The 18,037-nt window shown below is 34.6% G+C and overlaps 1 protein-coding gene across 2 annotated transcripts in view; it reads right to left on the bottom strand.

The window, feature by feature from the left end:
* Positions 1 to 1,528: 1,528 nt before the first annotated feature.
* The window catches only part of LOC149802512 (UPF0764 protein C16orf89 homolog), a 47,301-nt gene continuing 30,792 nt past the window's right edge, over positions 1,529 to 18,037 (bottom strand). For both annotated transcript variants that reach the window (XM_089951289.1, XM_089951288.1), the window contains 3 exons: positions 4,262 to 4,421; positions 3,362 to 3,487; positions 1,529 to 2,378 (listed from right to left, as the gene is read on the bottom strand). In XM_089951289.1, coding sequence (XP_089807415.1) covers positions 2,215 to 2,378; positions 3,362 to 3,487; positions 4,262 to 4,421 — 450 coding nt within the window. In that variant the 3' untranslated portion in view covers positions 1,529 to 2,214. The remainder of the gene's footprint in view (positions 2,379 to 3,361; positions 3,488 to 4,261; positions 4,422 to 18,037) is intronic.

The raw sequence follows: 18,037 nt of genomic DNA, 5'->3' as shown, positions 1-18,037 counted from the left end.
TAGTGTTAACACCCATATGCATACAAGAACGTTTGTGTTTTTCATTACAAACAAGATAAAAGTATTGCAGTTTTCATTTGTGTCATTGAATAACGAAACGAAGAGAAAGGTGAAAGGAGTGTGTGTGTGTGTCCGTGTGTTGTGATTTTAACATAGATTTAACAATCTAAGTCATATTGAAGAATACGAAACACTGTTATATATATATATATATATATATATATATATATATATATATATATATATATATATATATATATATATATATATATATATATATATATATATATATGTGTGTGTGTGTGTGTGTGTGTGTGTGTGTGTGTTGTAAATTAGATTGTATCTGAAAGGTGGGTGGATGTATTGTTAATTTTGATTGCATCTGAAAGGTGGGGGTGGGGTGGGGTGATTTGGATTTTTAACATAGCTTTAAAACACTTTTCAGTCGTATTGTTACGATATCTGCAATGTGGCAGTCTAGAGTGATGTCTTGAACTGGGGCTACGATATCTGCAATGTGGCAGTCTAGAGTGATGTCTTGAACTGGGGCTACGATATCTGCAATGTGGCAGTCTATAGTGATGTCTTGAACTGGAGCTACGATATCTGCAATTTGGCAGTCTATAGTGATGTCTTGAACTGGGGCTACGATATCTGCAATGTGGCAGTCTATAGTGATGTCTTGAACTGGGGCTACGATATCTGCAATGTGGCAGTCTATAGTGATGTCTTGAACTGGAGCTACGATATCTGCAATTTGGCAGTCTATAGTGATGTCTTGAACTGGGGCTACGATATCTGCAATGTGGCAGTCTATAGTGATGTCTTGAACTGGGGCTACGATATCTGCAATGTGGCAGTCTATAGTGATGTCTTGAACTGGGGCTACGATATCTGCAATGTGGCAGTCTATAGTGATGTCTTGAACTGGGGCTACGATATCTGCAATGTGGCAGTCTATAGTGATGTCTTGAACTGGGGCTACGATATCTGCAATGTGGCAGTCTATAGTGACGTCTAGGACGGGGGCATGATACCTCAGACATGTAGCATGAGGTCCCACACAGTCACATTATTCTTACACCAGGTTGACCAGCCCTAACATTAACAACTTTTAAGTCTTTGGTATGACTCCCGCATCTGAGACTAACGCTCTAACCACTAGGCCACAGGAGCGGTCAATGAAAGAATTAGCAGTCCAGTGTGTGTGATTTGGATTTTTAGCGTAGTTTTAACACTTTTTTAGTCATATCGCTACGATGTCTGCAGTGTGGCAGTTATAGCGATTTGTAGCACTTTGACATCATGTCGCAGACATGTAGAATGATGTACCACCCGGTCTCATTAACATAACACCGGGCCGACCAGTTCTAACTCTAACCTCTTAGTGCTGCGCACCTAACGAAGTATCTGTTAGTACCATTTTTGTAAGTCTTTGGTATGATTCAGCTTGGGTTCGAACCCGCGACCTCCCGCATCCGAGGCGGACGCTGTAACCAGTCTGAAAGGGGAAATTAAGTATTAACGCTTTAGTAAGATAAATTTTATTCCAATTAAAGTTTGTTACAAAGAAATTACAAATCTTAACTCTTATAACTGAAATATTGTTCCTTTGTATTTCCTTCAAACTGTTGGAAAATAGACCTAAACAGGATTTAGCGACTGTGTCGGGAATCTTGTAGACATTGCTTAGATTAAATATTACCAGGAATTGAAATCTAATATCTTGTTCTTTTGAAGAATCAATTGTAAAACAGATTTTTTAAATTTGACATAATTATTTCAAGAGTTTTTGAAAAACAATATCTGAGATATCAGTATTGAGCATTTTAGGAACAAAGGTATTGATAAAATGTATGCAGTTGAAAAAGTACATTAGTTAGTAAGAAGAAAAGGACCCTTATTGGATCATCGTACTGAGACGTCTTCATCAAAGACATTATGCTGTTTTCTTCTTTGTCCGATTGTAGAAGTGAGCGCACGACTGTTTGTTTAATCAATTTGCAAGTTATTGAAGGCACTTGAATCTACAGCTTTCTTTTATTGCATTGTCTTGTTTCAAAACACTTTCACTATCTGATACTAGATCGAAGAGAAGAAAATAAAATATATTTTTACAATATTTGCTCTGATGAAGATGTTTGCCACAAACATAAATTATTATCAACTGTTATCCAACTTAATGCATTACGATTTTAAACATATTTGATAACGCTATTTTACTCTGGCTACAGCTTCCCATTCAAGAATGTATCTAACATAGTTGACCAATGCCCCCGCGGCCACCGTGCTTCGATGACAGAGACAGCCGTTCCCTAGAGGTCGCTCTTCTCGCTTCACGATCAAGTGTTCCAGTTTAGAAGTTGGCTTGCGATACTCTGGAACGAAAAAGTAATTTTAAAAAAATAAGACAATTTTAAGAATTGTATTGAACGACGAAATAAGATGGACATTCAACAAATAAATTTTGTTTAAAGGTTCAGGATGAGTTAAAGCAAAGAATTACTGTCTGGAAATATCATTGGACATAACTCCTAAATAAATCAGGTGGTACTGAGTAAAAGAGTAGGGAAAGGTAACACACAATTATTTTTCCCCATCTTGGAACATGTGTTGTCAGTACTCGACACATATATGCTTGGTTGCTGGGCAAGGGGTGTTGTCAGCACTATGCATAGTTGCTATGTCAGCGGGTTCATCAGCACTAAACACATATATGCATATTTGGTGGATCGGGATAGTCATTAGAACTGGACACATATAGGGATGGTGCTAGATCAGGTTTGTTATCAGCACTGGTATCGCGTGTGTGTGTGTGTGTGTGTGTGCGTGTGCGTGTGTGTGTGTTTGGTCAGGGGTGATATCATGGGTATTGGATCAATTGTGTTATCAGTACTGATCATATATATGCATCGTTGGTGTGTACGTGGTGTTGTCAACAGTGGAAACATACATTCATGGTTGGTGCGTAAGGGGTATTATCAACAGTGGAATCATACATCCATGGTTGGTGGGTTCAGTGTGCTATTATTACGGATATTCTGAGTTGCTTTCTATTATGACACGACAAATTCTTGCCCTCAACACATATTTAGTTCTGAAAAGGCGCAAACAATCAAAAGGCATGTCTACGTTATTTACATTGAATATTTATTTTCAAATGGATCTCCAAGAATTTAAAATTCAAATAAGACAATGAGTTTTGTAATTAATGTCACTGAAAAGTGTAGCATTGCCAAATTATATGGTGTACATAACAAAGCGATTCCAAATGACACGGTCACATAATCATGGGTTGTTATTTGTTCTGTCAAAAAGAAAAACAGAAGGATACTTTTTAGTTATTGGAAGACATACTCACCTACTTCTGTTTCAAAAATAGTTTGACCGGTGTAGCATTCTTTCTCTTCGTCGTACCATGACAAGATGGCCTGCAACCAATTAGACTCGAAGAATTCTCTGTAACCCAGCATACCGCACAGTGTTGCTGCCAATGGTGAATAAAAAACATTTCGTTTATGTATATATTAATGAATTAATAAGTCATCCATTCACTCATTTATATGCAATATTAACGATAAGCCAGTCTCTTACTCACGGAACTATGTATTAACATGCAATAGATAATTAAATAATATATAATAAGATCAAGAATGTGTATGGAATATTACACAAAGCATAATGAAAACCATAACAAATAGCATTTGAAATTAAACATTTAGAGGACAATACAAAATGATAAATGCCATGCCTGCTGTTCCGTCTATCACCTAACATACTTTATGTTAATCAGCTTATTAGTGGATTATCGAAGAGAAACATTTTTGATAAGCCGGTGGATATTGTTAACATTATGACCGAAGAACATCATCCGATAAGCTGTCGATTGCTTGGTCTGGTGTCAATCAAGGCGACCTGTCATTCAGGAATTCCAGATTCGAATCCCACAATATACTGTTAAATGGATTGTATCCCTTTGAATTGTGAAAGATAACTATGTTAATAATATATATATATATATATATATATATATATATATATATATATATATATATATATATATATATATATATACCATCAGGCAGACAGAGACAGAGACGGACAGAGTGTGTGATATAGATGGTATAGCTATATTAAAACTAGCAAATACTCTGCCACAACAGATGCGTGACAAGCGCAAAACCGTGTATATTTTATTGTGGTATATTGAATTGTTCATCGTGCATGATAGATGGGTTGGTTGCGGTTTGCCACAGTGTACCTTGCTCCATAAAAAGATCCTGTCGTCCTTCGGGGAAGCCATTCAGGTAAATAAGACTAGCCTCCCTGAGCATGTTAAAACAGAAGGTTGCTGAGAGCTTGTTTAGAGTTGGCTGTCTATTGAGAAGCCGCTGCCACTCCATGCTTTCCAGGCAGCCGATCTAAAAATAATAATTAGTGATGTTAATTATTGGACTGCACAAACTCTCAAGATTACTCACAAAAGCCTTACAATGAAATGTTTAATTGTACAATATTGGCAATCTATTATATGTAATTATATAGCCTGGACAAGACAAATAGATGCCCTGCGCTGTCCACACAGCTCTTACAATCTGTCTTCACAGCTGGGGCAATAAACATATCAGCTTGCCCCTCCCCCCCCCCCCGGACGTTCCAGAGGCAAATGTTGCTGTCCAATCTGGGTCAAAAGTCACAGTTAGTACCATCTACTGTTACTTAAGTAGCAGGCGTATCATGATCTGACATTACATAAGATGACTAAATGTCTCCACTTTTATTGTCAGAAGGATTCTACTCATTATACCCTATTTCTCGTAGAATTCTTAAAGTAATTTGTTTTTCTTTGCCATGTACAGTGCAGAAAGATAATACATTTTTTATAATTTCAATCAGGCCTTGCAAATTTAAATTATTTGTTGTTTTACTGGTAGCATATTTATAGTGATATTTAGTGACACAGTGTGTAGAGTTTTGTGATTTTGTGTTTTTTTTTTTATAATTTGGCACCAACAATGATTTGCTGAAGCGAGAATTTAATCTGTAATCCAGTAATTTTCAATAAAATTCTAAAATGATTTACTAAAATTCATTAAAATAACATTTCCAAAACAAATGTTGAATGGGTTCTTCCTCGTCTAAAAATACTAAAATTCATACAGTTCATGTCGGCGTTTAACATCAACTGTTCCATAATGGGTGTCATGTTTTTAAAATTTTATCTTCATGAATTTAAATGGAAATTATTCAGTTTATTTGGATCTACGTACATCCGTATTCCTTCGGAAGGTCATTAATTACACTCACCGAGAAGCAAATTCGGAAAAATCAATGTTACAGTGCGTGAACATTGTTGAATGCGATCAACCTAAGAATATGATACAGTACAATCCGGATTGAACGTCGCGCTCTATTACGTCACAATAAAATCAACGCATTTTGATAAACAAATTCGTACTACCCTATATTATGACAATTAGACTCGACGTGCTTCTTTCTTGACCAGTTTTATACCTTGCCACAACTGTGTAAGTCTATGGCGATCGATAATTTTCATCAGGATGTTGCTTGATGACAGTTAAGGTGCTGAGCATTCAAAAATCATGATTGAATAGACTTTGGTTAAACAAAATTTGTATTCAATTATAAATGAAAAATTTATATTTCATTTAAGATGAGTAAATGCGCATACATGACCTGCACTTTTACTTGTATACAAAAACTAGAAATATTTGTCTGGAGTAAACCTATCGTGTTTAAATAGCTTCTTACAGGTCATATTCTGCGAAGTATTCTATACTGGAGCCATAGTATTTTCATATCTGGTGCTTCTGAATACAGTTATGTAAATCAGTTTCCATATCTCTGCGTTAAAAGTTTTAAAAATCCAACAATTCCCATTTTGGTCTTGAATTAGATATTATTATTATTATTATTATTATTATTATTATTATGATTATTAATGGTGTTATAACATCTTTAAACCCTTCTGTACTTTTTAAAATTATCCTAATATGGATCGGTATACACAGGTGAAGTATATCAATTTGTATGTCCTTTCCCTCTCAACCTCAACGTTGTTTCTACTATTTCCAAAGACCAGATAAAATAATGTATTTCCCTTTTCAATATTAAATTTTGTCTTAAAGATTTCAAAAATGTACTCAAGTTAACACCATTAAAGTTTTCAAATGTACTCAAGTTAACACCATTAAAATTTTGAAATGTACTCAAGTTAACACCATTAAAGATGTCCCTGATAAATTATACCCCTCGATTGTACCAATATTTATAAACACCGTTTTATCTGCAACTTTAACATTTTTTTTCTCCCTCAAATAGGTAGGTTGATCAATTCATCTAAAGACAAAATGTTGATTTTAATCCGGCATTAAATAAATCTCTACAAAAAGGATCTTGGATCTTTGAAATTGTTTGTTTCACGTACTCTATTATAAGATAAGAAAAATGTTCAATTTCCCCATATAATTTCATAAAAATATTATCCCAACAACATTTTTACTTAATTATTTTTTTAATCTAGGATCATTTCTGTGCGTGAAGGAAGCTTTTTAAATTCACTATATTTAGTCCACCATTTTCAAAGCTTAGTTAAATAATATCGCTTAATATTCTGTCATTTTTGCATTGCTAAATAGATTTAAAAACGATTTATTTAAGTATTGTAAAATATTTTCTTGTGGGTTGGAAAATACTGACAATAAATGATTAAGTCTCCAGAAAGCTATCCCTTATAGTACTGCTGTTCTTCAAGTAGGAGTCAACATAATTTTGACCACTGAGTAAATAGTCATTGCGTATTGGGAATGCGTGTTTGACAATTAATTCGTTAATTGATCATAAGACTAAATGTTTTGAATTCATCATCAGATCCGGGAGATGTCATAATCATCATTTTAAATACACTAAACAGTTCATCGAGTTGTATTTATCCTTCCAAATAAACAGATTGCCGATGTTTTGTTAATTTGGGACATCAAATTCTCTTAGTAATCGGTCCAAACCAACATTCAGACTATGTCCTGATTCTGAGTAGTTATTGTTGTGAAAATGTCTCGTTTCATTAAAAGTTTTACTTTGCTCTAATAAAACAATTTCTGCTGAAGGTTCCATTTTACTAACCGTTTTGTGTATAACAAAGTATTCTCTAAATGTTTTATTTTTTCGTCTTCTTCAATCCATTGGGATCTGCTCTGAATCGCATATCCTTATAATTAATATTTTCTTAAAGTTTTGATCTGCTGTGCTTTTCCTTCAAATTCTCTACTCTATGTGTGAAAGTCCCTATCTAACTTATCAAATTTAATTAACTCAACTTATTTAAATGTTCGCCCGTCTTATTTTCTTATACGTAGCTAAAATAAAATAGTTGTTCCCCTAATGTTCAATAATAAAACGCATGAAATAGATGATTATCAACCGTATAATAGGTAACCATAATTTAACTCATCAAGATTATACTCAAGTAGGATATATTTTTCCTTTTAACAATGTGAATTGTATCTTTCACTTTGTACTGGATCATTTAAAAAGACTTATTAAATCTCCAGAATCTTTCCCGTGTGTAAAGTTATTTAAGTTGTAGTCCAAGGGTACTAAACGAATGATCCTACCTCTCACCTGATTTAATTTTTGATATCGTTCGCTAAGTTATATGACGTAAGAAAAATATCTAGCATAGCTTGTTTTATTGGCTTTTCATGCGCCAAGTGTATTTTTGTATATGTGGATTCCGATTCAGTACTCTAAAATAGTCTACCATATTATGATCATCCGTGAGTTTATTTAATCTTTCTCTAGTTTTGGGAACATTAACATGTACATATCCTTTCAAATCCAAAATAATAACTGTTAATCAATTGATTTCTAAATTCAAGTCTATTCCCAGTAAATTACCGCCCCCTCACTTTTCTTTCTCTGTGTAACTAAATTTCAAAATTTGTATTGAACATTTTACTTACTCCGCTTGGATAAGGTTTGTGAGTTAAAATACATCTACCCATTATTCATCAATATATTCCTTAGATGTAATGTGTGTATCTTGTAAGCACACACTTCTATATACAAGTAAAGTGTGTATCATGTAAGCACACACTACTATATATATGTAAAGTGTGTATCTTGTAAGCCCACGCTACTATATACACGTAAAGTGCGTATCATGTAAGCTCACACTACTATATACATGTAAAGTGTGTATCATGTAAGCATACACTACTATATACATGTAAAGTGTGTATCTTGTAAGCACACACTATATACATGTAAAGTGCGTATCATGTAAGCACACACTACAATATACATGTAAAGTGTGTAACATGTAAGCACACACTACTATATACATGTAAAGTGTGTATCTTGTAAGTACACACTACTATATAAATGTAAAGTGCGTATATTGTAAGCACACACTACTATATACATGTAAAGTGTGCATCTTGTAAGCACACATTACTATATCGATGTAAAGTCCGTATCTTGTAAGCACACACTAATGCATACATGTAAAGTGTGTATCTTGTAAGCACACACCACTATATAGGTGTAAAGTGTGTATCATGTAAGCACACACTACTATATAGATGTAAAGTGTGTATCTTGTAAGCAAACACTACTATATACATGTAAAGTGTGTATCTTGTAAGCACACACTATTATATAGATGTAAAGTGTGTATCATGTAAGCACACACTACTATATACATGTAAAGTGTGTAACATGTAAGCACACACTACTATATAGATGTAAAGCGTTTATCATGTAAGCACACACTACTATATAGATGTAAAGTGTGTATCATATAAGTACACACTACTATATAGATGTAAAGTGTGTATCTTGTAAGCACACACTACTATATACATGTAAAGCGTGTATCTTGTAAGCACACATTACTATATAGATGTAAAGTGTGTATCATGTAAGCACACACTACTAAATACACGTATTGTGCGTATCTTGTAAGCACACACTACTATATAGATGTAAAGTGTGTATCATATAAGCACACATTACTAAATACATATAAAGTGTGTATCTTGTAAGCACACACCACTAAATAGATGTAAAGTGTGTATCATGTAGGCACACACTACTATATACATGTAAAGTATGTATCTTGTAAGCATACACCACTATATAGATATAAAGTGTGTATCATGTAAGCACACACTACTATATAGATATAAAGTGTGTATCTTGTAATTGCACACTACTATATAGATGTAAAGCACACACTACTATAGAGATGTAAAGTGTGTATTATGTAAGCACACACTACTATATAGATGCAAAGTGTGTATCATGTAAGCACACACTTCTATATACACGTAAAGTGTGTATCATGTAAGCACACACCACTATATAGATATAACATGTGTATCTTGTAAGCACACACTACTAGATAGATGTAAAGTGTGTATCATGTAAGCACACACTACTATATAGATGTATCGTGTGTATCATGTAGGCACACACTACTATATATATGTAAAGCGTGTATCTTGTAAGCACACATTACTATATAGATGTAAAGTGTGTATCTTGTAAGCACACACTACTATATAGATGTAAAGTGTGTATCATATAAGCACACATTACTGAATACATATAAAGTGTGTATCATGTAAGCACACACTACTATATAGATGTAAAGTGCAGATCATGTAAGTACACATTACTACATGCATGTAAAATGTGTATAATTTAAGCACACGCCACTAAATAGATGTAAAGTGTGTATCTTGTAAGCACACACTCCTATATAGATGTAAAGTGTATATCATGTTAGCACACACTTCTATATAGATGTAAAGCACACACTACTATATAGATGTAAAGTGTGTATCATATAAGCACACACTACTATATAGATATAAAGTGCATATCATGTAAGTATTAGGACAGTATTTTTTAGTACAAGTAACAAGATTGAAAATTCCTCTAAATTGTATTAAGAGTAAGTTTTGATTAAATTGTATTAGAAGTAAATTGATAAATCATATTGGAAGTAATCTTCTACAAAAAAAAATATTGAGATTGAATCCATTTATTCGTGTTACAATTACTACTATTCAACAATGATTACGCTATTATGATCAAGTACGAACATTCTTATACAAAACATTACTTGTATCTCAGACTCAGCACAAAAAGAGTACATTCATTAGGTTACGTAAATAGTGAACTAGACAGATTCCAAAGATTCCTATAGAGGGCAAATGTGCTGATCTTGCAGAAGTACCTACGTAATAATGTACATAGACCTAGACAATAATCTGTAAGGACTACGAAGCCTCACTTTGAGATTCTGGCCAACGCAAGAGCTAGGAGCGCGCCATATTTGGCGTTGTCTTAAGAAACGGGTATAAAAAGCCCCAGCCACGGGCTGACATCAGTTTTGCTGGCCAGAAGCTCAAACAGGCTTTGTCTTTGCAGGTAGGATTATGATCTATGTACAGTTTTTCATAGTATAAGACTTTTTAGAGTTATAAGAATTTTTAGTGTTAACATGTTAACCTAATATCAGTATGTTTAGATTCTTTTAATATTTCTTTACTATTATTTAACATAATGTATTAGAAAGTTTAATTGTTTGAAGAACTCATATTTACTTATAATTATATTATTGATTATAGTAAGAGCAACGTTCGGTATTAACTTCATACTCAGTAATAGTTAATTTAGAAATAAAATACTCTTTAAATAATAGAGTTTAATATGTTGACATTTTAGAATTAATTCAGTAAAATATATTTAAATTACGGTATTAGTCTGAAATATTGAATTTTAGATTCTTTTGCTATCATGAATTTATTCGACATTTAATTATCTGTATTACATTACAAACGGCAGATATTATACAAGTATGATGTTAGTAAGTGAAAGAATATCGTAGTTTTATATATATTTCTTATATCCGAAAATTGTGCTTGTTGTAGTTTGATATTGAAATGTAAGTTTATATGTTGAGTATTTCAATAAAGTTTTGCTGGCCAGAAGCTCAAACAGGCTTTGTCTTTGCAGCTCAACCCGTGTACTCTCGCATGCCAAGCTTCCCCAACATGTAGCTGTATTTACAACATCAACAAGTGACACCTCTTTCAAGAGTTATGAACTTCCTCTTCTCTCTCTCTCTCTCTCTCTCTCTCTCTCTCTCTCTCTCTCTCTCTCTCTCTCTGTCTTTGTCTCTCGGATTTGAGAAACGGATTGACTAGAGTTTACGAAACAAATCTTCACGTAAAAGCTGGTGAACAAATTCTTTCGTAAAATAAGCACACGCCACTAAATAGATGTAAAATGTGTATCTTGTAAGCACACACTACTATATAGATGTAAAGTGTGTATCATGTAAGCACACGCCACTATATAGATGTAAAGTGTGTATCTTTTAAGCACACATTACTATATAGATGTAAAGTGTGTATCTTGTAAGCACACACTACTATATAGATGTAAAGTGTGTATCTTGTAAGAACACATTACTATATAGATGTAAAGTGTGTATCTTGTAAGCACACATTACTATATATTTATTTATTTCCAACAATTCAAGACCTCTTTTTTTCTTATTGAACAATCCCTATCCCTGACAGCTTTCAGATGCTGTTTTAACAATCCCTATTCCTGACAGCTTTCAGATGCTTTCATATCATCTATAGTTAAAGTTTTATAATTTACCATTATGACATTCAAAGGTATTATCATTGAACTGGCAATTACATATTGATATGTTAATATATCTAGGGCCGATAACCCTCCTAGGAAACAAAAGTAAATGAAACGTGATTTCCAAGAGTAAAATGATCAGTAAAACAAGTACTGAATAATGAAAAGTGGTAGATAAAGCTGAAACAAAACTGGTACAGTGACTGAAAAAGTACAATTTTTTTCTGCCGATAACAACACACACACACACAAGTTTATAGAAGACGTCACAAAAACGCCCAAGCATTCTGTCATTACTTGGTTGACAAAAGCAAACGACAAACAATTATTATCAAGCTTAATGTTCTTAAGGTAGTCATCTTTATATTCGGATAGCACAGATACAATCGTTGTAGAACTTGCCTAATAACTGAAAAATAAATAAATAAATTAAAAAAATAAATAAAAATAACAATAAATAAAAATAAATAAGTAAATAGATGGTTTTAAAGAAAGGAGGCAGAACCTTCTATTATATGATATATGTATTCATAATGTGCACTGAAGCAAATAGTAACCATATTTAATTATAGTATATTCTTCTTGATAAACGACATTTCCTAGACTGCTATTTTGTATCAGATTTAAAAATAAACCTATATTAGATTTATTTTATTAGTCCGTTCGACGAGCGATATACTGTCTAGGTCTGTTTACCTAGAAGCATTCCCAACATTATTTGGTCGCGCAATATACGCGCAACACTTACAAAATGGTCTGCATGTGCCCGAATTCAAGCCTTCGTTATTGTTATCTCCCATGTTGTGTCAGCAGCATTACGAATTTTGGAGTTTACGTGATAAGGCTACTTGGGAAGATATGAAAAAGAGTACTAAGAAAAACACCCACAAACATTTTATTACTCTTGTTAAATAATACCTAGAAACGATACCTAACATTTTGTATATTTACCTATCTTTTTACATCTTACGTCTTCTGGTTTGAAATTCTTTCACTTTCTCATGAACTGAATCACAAAATTCGAACATGTTACAGTCCTTAGATTCTTTACCCAGTCCAGCTGGCTTTGCGTACACTTAGCTATTGTAGAACCAAGTCCAGCTGGCTTTGCGTACACTTAGCTATTGTAGAACCCAGTCCAGCTGGCTTTGCGTACACTTAGCTATTGTAGAACCAAGTCCACCTGGCTTTGCGTACACTTAACATTGTAGAACCAAGTCCAGCTGGCTTTGCGTACACTTAGCTATGGTAGAACCAAGTCCAGCTGGCTTTGCGTACACTTAGCTATTGTAGAACCAAGTCCAGCTGGCTTTGCGTACACTTAGCTATTGTAGAACCAAGTCCAGCTGGCTTTGCGTACACTTAGCTATTGGAGAACCAAGTCCAGCTGGCTTTGCGTACACTTAGCTATTGGAGAACCAAGTCCAGCTGGCTTTGCGTACACTTAACATTGTAGAACCAAGTCCAGCTGGCTTTGCGTACACTTAGCTATTGTAGAACCAAGTCCAGCTGGCTTTGCGTACACTTAGCTATTGGAGAACCAAGTCCAGCTGGCTTTGCGTACACTTAGCTATTGGAGAACCAAGTCCAGCTGGCTTTGCGTACACTTAGCTCTTGGAGAACCAAGTCCAGCTGGCTTTGCGTACACTTAGCTATTGTAGAACCAAGTCCAGCTGGCTTTGCGTACACTTAACTATTGGAGAACCAAGTCCAGCTGGCTTTGCGTACATTTAGCTATTGTAGAACCCAGTCCAGGTGGCTTTGCGTACACTTAACATTGTAGAACCCAGTTCAGCTGGCTTTGCGTACACTTAGCTATTGTAGAACCAAGCTGAGTCAATCTCATGGTGAAGATATATTCTGTCTCCTTTTTCTTGCATAGCATCTAATAAGACCCGATGGATGTATTCCCACCTTTCTCGTAGATTCCAATTATTTTATATTTATTTTTTTATATATGGAGCATTGTTAGTGTCTTTTTAAGTGCAATTTAGGCCTTGTTTATCCGTCTTTTTAAGGTCCCAATCTGTTCATGAAGGGCAGCAATTTTCTGATATTTTCCTTCAAATTAATCCCTCAAAATTATTTTATTAAAAATTTTCCTGGCCTTGCCTTTGTTTTTATTATCCAATTTTTCCTGAACTTCCCCTTCTTTTTCCTTTCTGTAGTCTTTTTATTTCATGTTTGACGCGGTTCATAACTTTTTATCACAGAGTTCTCCATTGTACTGTTAACCCCATTTCCCGTTTGTAAAAGATTTTATTTCCACCTAAATGTAATAGCTTTCTCCCTCGCCACTGGCTTCGGTTTGAGATCTTCCAGGACGTTTAAAAGGCTTTCTAGACCTTTCTTTGCACTAAATGGACGAGGTTTAACATCATAGCTTTCTTTGTCTTTCTCTTTTTCTTTCCTGGGCTGCATTTCCAGTGGATATATTTTGTTGCGGAGTGCGATATTTTGTATTCCAGTGAAATAAGGACAGCTGGATTTTGTTTTCCAATTGTAAAAATGTGTCTGACATTTAAAACGCAACACTCAATGTACATACATCTACATATTTGATATCTTATATAGTTGTTACCCTTGGTTTTGTTCTCCATCCTAATCGGAGTGTCGCCAAACAGGAAGTCTCAGATAACTAAAACTTTACACGACATTATGACGACAAGGTCTGACATGATATAAGATAACAAGATCTGACATGATACAAGATGAAAAAAATCTGATATTACACAAGATCACAAGATCTGACATGAAACAGTATGACAAAATTTGACATGACACAAAATGACTAACTCATAAAGGGACATTGGCATTTTTTTCTTGTGTGAAATAAACTGAATTTGTATCGATTCACTTCTGATTGGAATTTTGCCGGATTGAATAGAAACAGATTCCACTGATTGCAAGGATAACAGTAACATGTAAATGATTTTGTCGCTGTGGGGAAAGGAATAATATGTTTTTATTCATTTGTAATGTAACTGAGCTGTTGTTGTCCTAGTGAATCTTGGTTGATTGAGATAAACAAGCCTATTCTATGAGTTCGATTCTTTTCATATCCTGGACTATGTTCATCTTCCTATGAATTATTTATTGTTCATCCGGTTTATGTTAAAACATTATTTCGCTTTCAGAGATACATAGTATCAACGGCTAAAAGCTATCATTTTCCCTCAGTTTTTCCAGCGTGCCTGTCGCTTTGGAAGCTATCACGGTTTCACAATGTCTATGTTCCTCACAAGTTTTACCTTCATTTTTTAAATAACTGAAACATTTTAGTTTTAAACAGTAGTCATTAAGAAAAATGGTATTGACTCATAGTTATTGTCATTTAGTATTAACAGGTTAATGGTAAATTATTGGGCGGAAGTACTTAGCTACATCTAACTGGTAATATGTAAGATGATATGAGTCATTGTTTCTGGATTCTGCGGCACACCAGCACTGAAAGGCATATAGCGCCACACTAAAGTTATATGAGGAAAAAGAATAGTAACAAAGGTTTATTGGTAAAGTGTGATAAAAGCACACAAACACAACGACACACATGCTGCAAATATATGAGGGCCCCGATCAACAGGGAATGTAAAAAAAAAAAAAACGACGGTAGCCGATCAACGGGGATGTAAATCTTCTTTGTAAATCGTTAAACGGTAAGATTGTATCCCCCAATGGGTACTATAGTAATAATGTCATTTGCAATCACTGACAACATTCGCAGCTTTGACGTCAATTATATGGATCACACCTCGAATTTATGCCGATTGCTGTCATTCGGACCACCTTGTTCATTACCATAAAACAAATGAGCGAGAAGAGTTGCTACTGCATCTATTGGCTAATTCGGAACTTCTCGGTCAATAATACAGTCATCCCAATAGTAGAAATAACCGAGCTGGTCCGACTAGATTGAGGTTCGTTATTTAGCTGAGAAATTCCCGGTGAACAAATTGTATGACTTTTCTGTAAATTACTGTGCCGACAAACATCTGAGACATATTTTTTATTTCTCCTAAATAGCCGAGGTTTAATGGCATCACCAGCATTCACAAATTTCGAGGCGAATCCTATAAATTATATTTCAGATATATGCCGATGCATGCCGACCACTTTAGTTTTTGCAAAACAGTGATTGCCTGAGATGTGAATGAATCTAACAATTAGGAACTTCTTGTCAATTCTGGGGGCGTTCTACAAATATTATTAACAACTGAGAGCGGTGAAGGGTGAAGTTGTTTACATTTGCAATATATGTAGAGAATGTTGGCATGCCTCTATATTTTATTTACTATGGCTGAAATTTCCTTGGAAATTACACTTGTGAAAATTGTATATGATCTAAGCACACAGCTATCCAAAATGATTGCTCTCATATTCTCAAAATATTCAATTTAAATTAGTTTAAAGTACAGTATCTTTAGCAGTTATTAAAATAGGGACACCTAATTTTCCCAGACTAGACAATGCCAGCTTCTGAAAGTGCAAAAAATCAACTATCGTATATACACAATTTTTAAAAAGTTCAGGGCTCTTACTCTTACAATTTACCTCTGAAGTCCAGGAAGTAATAATGACCAAACACATATAGACACACATCTGAAGTAAGGCCAAGCTGTATACTCTAATCCATATTACACCAACCAAGTATACACCAAAATCAAGGAAATTAAAAGTTGCTTGAACAGTACCTAAGATATGAAAGGTATTTTTAAATAACCAGTATAACCAGTGAGGAAAACCGAGGAAATAATTTTTCGTCAAAAATCTAACCTATGCAAAATACGAAACTTAGAGCGCTACCTCTAATATTAATACAGTCGTATAAAAAGCCGATTTTGGCCGAATTCAATGCGGCTTCGTTTCTTTGCTAAACAATTCCTCCGAGCAAAATGTGTTATTTCTATGTAAATTACTGCGACGACATAGAAACGAATCATATTGTTGTCTCGCAGGAAACCCCGAGGTGATCTGAATGCATCTCGAGGTCACATACAAGATTCTAACCAAAACAATATTGTAACATAGCATGTAGAACATATATGGTTTTCAAGACAGTTTGTACTTGTGTGTCTTATTAAGATTGAATATAAGAGGTGATCAGGTCCAATCATTCATCAGATCCAGGATTGTAACATAAATCCAAGACGCTTGCCAGCGAAGATTTCGCCTATGTAAACATCACAAAGTTAGTGTATTCAAAAAGAACATAGGTCAAGAAATTGCTATTAACGGAGAACGGAATAACATAAATATACCCGAGGACGCACTCAAATTACTGCCACTAACTTGGTAAGTGAATACTCTTTTTTGTCATTTATTGGGAATTTATGAGGAAAATATGATATAGCTGAATAATTTTTATATCAATATTGACATTTCCAGTCTTGTTTGGGGCCAAAGTGTACAATTTAACTGGCGTTAATTGGTGAGATACCCTAAGATATACATGTTCTATCTTACCATAGACTGATTTGATTGAAAACTACTCAGTATATCTCCTCCACCCCCGTGTGGTATAGTAGTTGGTATAGGCTGTTTCTAGTTTATGACTGTACCCCAACTCAGAACGTGTGTGAATAAAAACTGTTAGTGTAACAACTCTCTCGTTTTCATGACATGGAGTCAAATGTAACTCTAAAAGATGATACATAAACATTTTCTAGTCATTCAAAATGGCGAAATTCCAGGCATCTGAGAGTTTTAACTTTGGGAAGCCAGTGGAGTGGCCGGATTGGAAACAGCGTTTTGCGTGCTTTCGGATCTCCACCTAACTAAATGACGAAGATGAAGCAATTCAAGTAAGTTCACATAGATGCAATGTGGAAAGAAACAGAAAATATTTCAATCGTTTGAATTTGTTGATCTTGAATACACCGACAAGCACGCTCAAGTTTTTACAGAACTTTGATGCGTACATTGTCCCCAAGAGCAATATAGTTTACAAAAGTCGATGTTTTATCAACTTACTCAAAAAACCAGGAGAATCACTGGAAGAATTCTAAGAAAACCGTATCAGATTGCCGATCATTGTGACTTCGGTGCCCAGAAGGAAGAGGCAATAAGGGATCGTCTCGTAATTTGAATCCTGGATAAAGATGTTTCCGAAAAGCTACAAATGGAGGCCGACCTTTCGTTAGCAAAAGCCATACAAACATCAAGACAGTCGGAATTGGTAAAAGGGCAAATAAGAGACCAAGGTCAAACGGTGAAAAATTTAGATGAAATTTCTAAGCAGAACAAGGCATCAGACCCTAAACCAAGACCAACCAACCGAAATGGACCACGACATTGACGAAAACCAAATTAGTCAGGGCAAGTAACAGCACAAAAAGCATGTCACAAATGC

The sequence above is a fragment of the Sinohyriopsis cumingii genome, chromosome 3 (assembly GCF_028554795.1).
Source record: "Sinohyriopsis cumingii isolate HCF-2022 chromosome 3, ASM2855479v2, whole genome shotgun sequence".
In the NCBI taxonomy this organism is placed as follows: domain Eukaryota; kingdom Metazoa; phylum Mollusca; class Bivalvia; order Unionida; family Unionidae; genus Sinohyriopsis; species Sinohyriopsis cumingii.
Note: the sequence above shows the minus strand (reverse complement) of the source record. Positions and strands in the feature narration are given on the sequence as shown.